Source organism: Lolium rigidum, chromosome 5 (assembly GCF_022539505.1).
Source record: "Lolium rigidum isolate FL_2022 chromosome 5, APGP_CSIRO_Lrig_0.1, whole genome shotgun sequence".
Lineage (NCBI taxonomy): Eukaryota > Viridiplantae > Streptophyta > Magnoliopsida > Poales > Poaceae > Lolium > Lolium rigidum.
Genome location: NC_061512.1, coordinates 129,685,485 through 129,690,708, shown reverse-complemented (window position 1 = coordinate 129,690,708; position 5,224 = coordinate 129,685,485). Strand labels below are relative to the sequence as shown.

General features: G+C 46.4%; 1 protein-coding gene across 1 annotated transcript; it reads left to right on the top strand.

Annotated features, from left to right (window-relative positions):
* Positions 1–1,840: 1,840 nt before the first annotated feature.
* On the top strand, positions 1,841–3,095 carry LOC124656408 (protein LURP-one-related 8-like). Its single transcript, XM_047195160.1, has 2 exons — positions 1,841–2,140; positions 2,634–3,095. Exons 1-2 carry the CDS (start codon positions 1,841–1,843, stop codon positions 3,093–3,095), a joined length of 762 nt encoding a protein of 253 aa, XP_047051116.1.
* The last annotated feature ends 2,129 nt before the right edge of the window (positions 3,096–5,224 follow it).

Here is a 5,224-nt window from a genome sequence, read left to right as displayed (position 1 = left end):
TTGAGAGGGATATCTTTGACCTCTACCTCCCTGAGTTCGATAAACCTTGGGTGATTCACTTAAGGGAAACTTGTTGCTGTTCTACAAACCTCTGCTCTTGGAGGCCCAACACTGTCTACAGGAATAGAAGCATGCGTAGACATCAGGGGGCTAGGTATTGAGGTTCTTGAACTCAAGAATAGATGTTTATTGAGTAAGTGGCTTCATAAACTTCTGAATGAGGAAGGGATGTGGCAGGAGTTGCTACAGAATAAATACCTAAGACAAAAGACCTTATCTGAGGTAAAAGCCAAACCTACAGACTCTCCCTTTTGGAAGGGATTGATGGGGGTCAAGGATGATTTTTTTTAGTAGAGGTTTTTTCAAAGTAGGTGATGGAGTAAATACTCGTTTTTAGGAAGATACTTGGTTAGGAAAAACATCTTTAGCCCAACGATATCCATCATTATATAATATTGTGCATCATAAGAATGTAACGGTAGCTCATGTGTTAGCGCAAATGCGTCTGAATATTAGTTTCAGAAGGTTGTTGGTGGGAAACAAATGAACTTTATGGTTACAGTTATGTCGCAAGCTTATGAGGATAAACTTATCTGATGAAAATGATCAATTTGTTTGGAATTTGACAAGAAATGGTTTGTTTACAGTGAAATCTATGTATGAAGATCTTATGAATGACCATACACCTTTTTTGCGAAAATACTTATGGAAAGTTAGAGTCCCCCTTAAGATAAAAATATTTATGTGGTTTTTGAGTAATAAGGTGCTGCTTACTAAGGATAATTTAGCTAAATACGATGGAATGAGTGTACAAAATGTGTTTTTTGTGGAGACCAGGAGATTATTGAACACTTGTTCATCACTTGTCCTTTAGCTAAAATACTTTGGCGCACGGTTAATTTTACTTTTGATCTTCCACCTCCAACCAATATTACGAATATATTTGGTAATTGGTTAAATGGAGTTGATAGACATTCTAAGGCGTTTATCCGTATTGGGTTTTCTGCCTTATGGTGGTCTATATGGAGGGCGAGGAACGATATTATTTTTAACAAAAAACCTTCTTTTCACTTTTTGCAGGTTATCCATATAGTGTCACATTGGGTTCAGCTGTGGGCTCTTCTGTCACCAGAGGGACATCGGGATGCTATGGCTACTGGATGCACACGACTCCAGATGGTCGTTTAGAATATCTTGTGCCAGGCTGGCTGGCGGCACAATAGACGGCTACAATGATGTGTAGTCCATTTTCACAGTTTCTTTCGCTGGTTGATTCTTGTATCAACTATGAGCGAGATGTTTTAAACTTGTACTCATAAATGCTTTTAATAAAAGACCGTGTGCATCATCATAATGCAGAAGCTGGGGTTTCATTCCCCATTTCGAAAAAAAACTTAAGAGTTTGGACTCAACATCCAATTCTTGCATGTACCGCAGTACCCCCATTTTCATAGTCCACATCAGATGATCAGCCAGCCGACAGGCGATAAGGTGCGATCCACGGTGGATCGAGAGCCACTCTCGGCACATTCTTAGAAGGTTCTCCCCCTCCTACCCAAGCTATGCCTAGGCTTGCCTAGCCTAGCCTAGCCTAGGGTTACACCAAACACTGGGGCTTCCAGAACCTTCCGACGCATGCGCCCAACACACTCAGAAAGGCGGGACGCCACGTCACGCAGCCCTCACATGTCACCGCTAGCACAAGGCAACGTCGGACACACCGAGCCACATTCCGTTCCGATCGCTCCATTCCATTCCACAGCCTGCTAGCTGATCTGGCGGCGGTATATAAACCCCCGCGGCCGGCCCGCATCTCGATCGCATCGACCGACCGAGGATCATGAGCCGGATACACCCCAACGCGGAGGCCTCGAGGCGGCGCCTCCTGCTGCGAGACGGCCCTGGCGGCGGCGCCGCGGTTTCGGCGGACTCGGCGTCGGCGTCCGCGGCGGCGAAGTGCTACACGGTGTGGATGCGGTCGAGCATGGGGTTCCAGGGCACGGACGGCTTCTCCGTCTACGACGCCGGGGGCGCGCTCGCCTTCCGTGTCGACAACTACTCCCGCCGCCGGAAGATCTTCGCCGGCGAGCTCACGCTCATGGACGGCCACGGCGCGCCGCTCCTCTCCCTCAGGCCGCAGGTCAGGCCCCGATCCACTCAACGTTAACAGCATCGTACGATTTCTTGGTCCGGGGGGTTTAGCCATCTAGGGGTTTGAATGATTTAGATCGACTGAAGCTTATCTGATGGAATGCTTACAAGGTGTTTGTGGAATTGCGCCCAGGACTACCAGGCCGCCGTAGTGCATCGAATAGTTGTTTAGGATACAAGCTGCCTCAGTTTCGACTTCATGTTCGATGTATGTGCCTCTTGGAGAACACATCTGAACATGGGGAGAAACAATCGAATTTCGTCTCCTACCTGCACCTTCTTGCCAATAGCTTCTAATGTTACAGCAGTGATTTTACCAACATTGAAGGGGGCTAAATCTGACGAAATAAGAATGTTTGTTTCTACCCATTTGGCCATTCCCTGTCTCATTTCAGAGAGGGGTTCCTTAGAAAACAAAATGAATCCAGGACAAGTATCTGGAGCGACAGCTGACATCGTTTTGTTTTGTTGTGCTGCAACAGATCATCAGCATGCACGACCAATGGAACTGCTACAAAGTGCCAGAAGAAGGCCAGACAAAGCGGGCAAGATCGCAGCAGCTCTTCTCCATTAGGAAATGCTCGGTCCTGCAGGGCAACCGCGAAGCAGAAGTGTACATGTCCTCATCCTGCGCCACCACCACCACCACGACCTCACCGGCATCAGACCCTGCTCCTCCTCCCGGCCCCCAGGCCCCTAGCTTCTGGATCGAGGGATGCTTCCGGAGGAGGAGCTGCAAGATCCGCCGGAGCGTCGACGGCCAGGAGGTGGCGAGGATCGCGAGGAAGAAGGCCGGGCCCGGCAAGGCGCCCCTGACGCTCGGCGACGACGTGTTCAGCCTCGTGGTGCAGCCCGACGTCGACTGCGCGGTGATCATGGCCCTCGTCGTCGTTCTCGACCGGATCTGCTGGAGGCCCTACACGCCGTTGATATGCTCTTCGTAGCCGCCCGTGCGTGCTGAATCGGTGATCGATCGATGAACCTCTGTTTGATTGACACAGGGGGGACATAGAATTCTTTTTCTTTTTCAGTTCCTCTTCAAAGTGACAGTCGTCTCAGGTGAGAGCCCGTAGAGATAAAACCGCTTGCTGCTGAATTGCGGCTGCCTGTTGTCTAAAAGTCTGAAACTAACCAGAACGTTCAAACCCAAAATTGACTTTGTGGCGATGCAGTGCATGATGACGAGGTCCCAAACTGTGAATTTCAGACATGAAATGCTTGTTCCGTTAATCTGCAGATTATTGTTCTGTAGTACCATGTTAATGGCCCACCTAGGATTAGTCGAGGCCAGTGCAAAAGACAACAATGACATAGGTTTGTTGTATCCTAGCAGAGAAACCTGCGGACTTCTCTGCCGTCCCTTCACGATTGCATCTGCGATCCCCGTCAGGATGACTCGGGATACATTGGAATTATGCTGAAAGAAAGGAGACACTGCGCGTTTGGAGATTTATTTTGTATATAAGTTTCAGAAGAGTCAAGAAGATGGACGGAGTTGAAGCGATATTCCTATAAAGACTAGCTGTCTTGTCTTGGCTTCTTTTCGTATCCAAGCAACTGCTTTTGAAGTTAGCTGGAAGCACAATGCAGCGTAGCTGCTAGTAAGAAGCAGTCTGTAGTATGTCCCTTCAGAAATAGACAGCGATACAACAGAAGTGAAGAAGAAGACATTGCAGAGAAGCGAAGGCATTGTGGTGCAAGAGGCCCTCGCGGGCACCTTATCCAGTGACGAGACCTGTCAGATGCACTTGCCAAGTTGTTTGAGAGGCCATTTGCGACGACATTGATCAAAGCAGTTCGGAAGTTGTTTGAGAGGCCATTATCCAGCGACTGCTTCGGAAGTTAGCTGGAAGCACAATGCAACGTAGCTGCTAGTAAAAAAGCAGTTCGTAGTCTGTCCCTTCAGAAATAGACAGCGATACAGCTGAAGAAGACATTGCAGAGAAGCGAAGGCATTGCGGCGCAAGAGGACCTTGCGGGCACCTTATCTAGTGACGAGACAAGTCAGACGCACTTGCCAAGTTGTTTGAGAGGCCGTTTGGGGAGACATTGATCAAAGCCATCGATGCGCTTGCTGAGAATGTGGCCATGGTGAAGAAACGACATAGCAGTAAGGGGAAAATCGTTGCTGGGTTGCACTTATAGTTGTCGCCATTAGTGTTGTGCATGTGTTGTTAATACCGCCATCAGGTATTGTTGTGTTGATTTTGTTATGTTGTGTTTTGGTGATAGTGTAGTTGCTGGTCCTAGTTTGTTGTTTTGCTGGGGATGATAATCACCACCATCGATGTTGTCTGTGTTGGTCTTTTGGGTTGGGAGTAATGTGCATATGGTTTTCGATTCCGCCGTTCAATTAAAATATAGCTGTTTATGTATGTTTTCAGCTAGTTTTTCCTATACATTGGGTCATTCCCTTTTCGCTTGGAACATCATATCGTTTCTGGGGTTCTTCAAAATATCTCTATTGATCATTACAACAAGCCAAACAACAATAGTTCCATCTTACTAATTTTTTTTTTCAAATATTACAGGTACAAATCAAAATAGTTTGATTGCACCTTGCCCAAACTCATGTATCCATCCATGGACAAAGACAGAATCTCTAAAGTGCAAAGTTGTACTAGTACAATGCTTAGTCAGATTTTACCTCAAACAAAAAATGCTTAGTAAGATTTTTTAGGGGTTAGTGCATAGATAGAGTTCCAGACTCTCAATTGAGAGGCTCCCTTCCGTAGGTCCCCATATTTCGATTGGTAAGTATGAATTGGCTGAGCATCCCAGCAAGAAGAAGGCCTGGGCATGTATAATGGTAATGTTTTAGCAATGTTATGTAAGATAATTGTTGAGTTAGAAGAGAGAAATGGGAATAAGAAGTTTGTCTTCTCTCAGTAATATCTTAGCAATGATAATGTTTTTTTTGTCTCCTCTGAATGATATGGAATAACGAGAAAAGATTGTCTCATCACCCACTGTACATAGGGGTGGGAACTACCAAACTGCTAGTGAATAATCTAAATTATCCGGTGTTCGTATCCGGCAAATTAAAAATGGATGTTAAAATATCTAAACCAGA

Bases quoted from the DNA above. Each gene is read 5' to 3' on its own strand.
- LOC124656408 (XM_047195160.1), top strand. From the start codon at position 1,841: ATGAGCCGGATACACCCCAACGCGGAGGCCTCGAGGCGGCGCCTCCTG. The intron at 2,141-2,633 runs GTCAGGCCCCGA...GTGCTGCAACAG, and splicing joins TCCTCTCCCTCAGGCCGCAG to ATCATCAGCATGCACGACCA.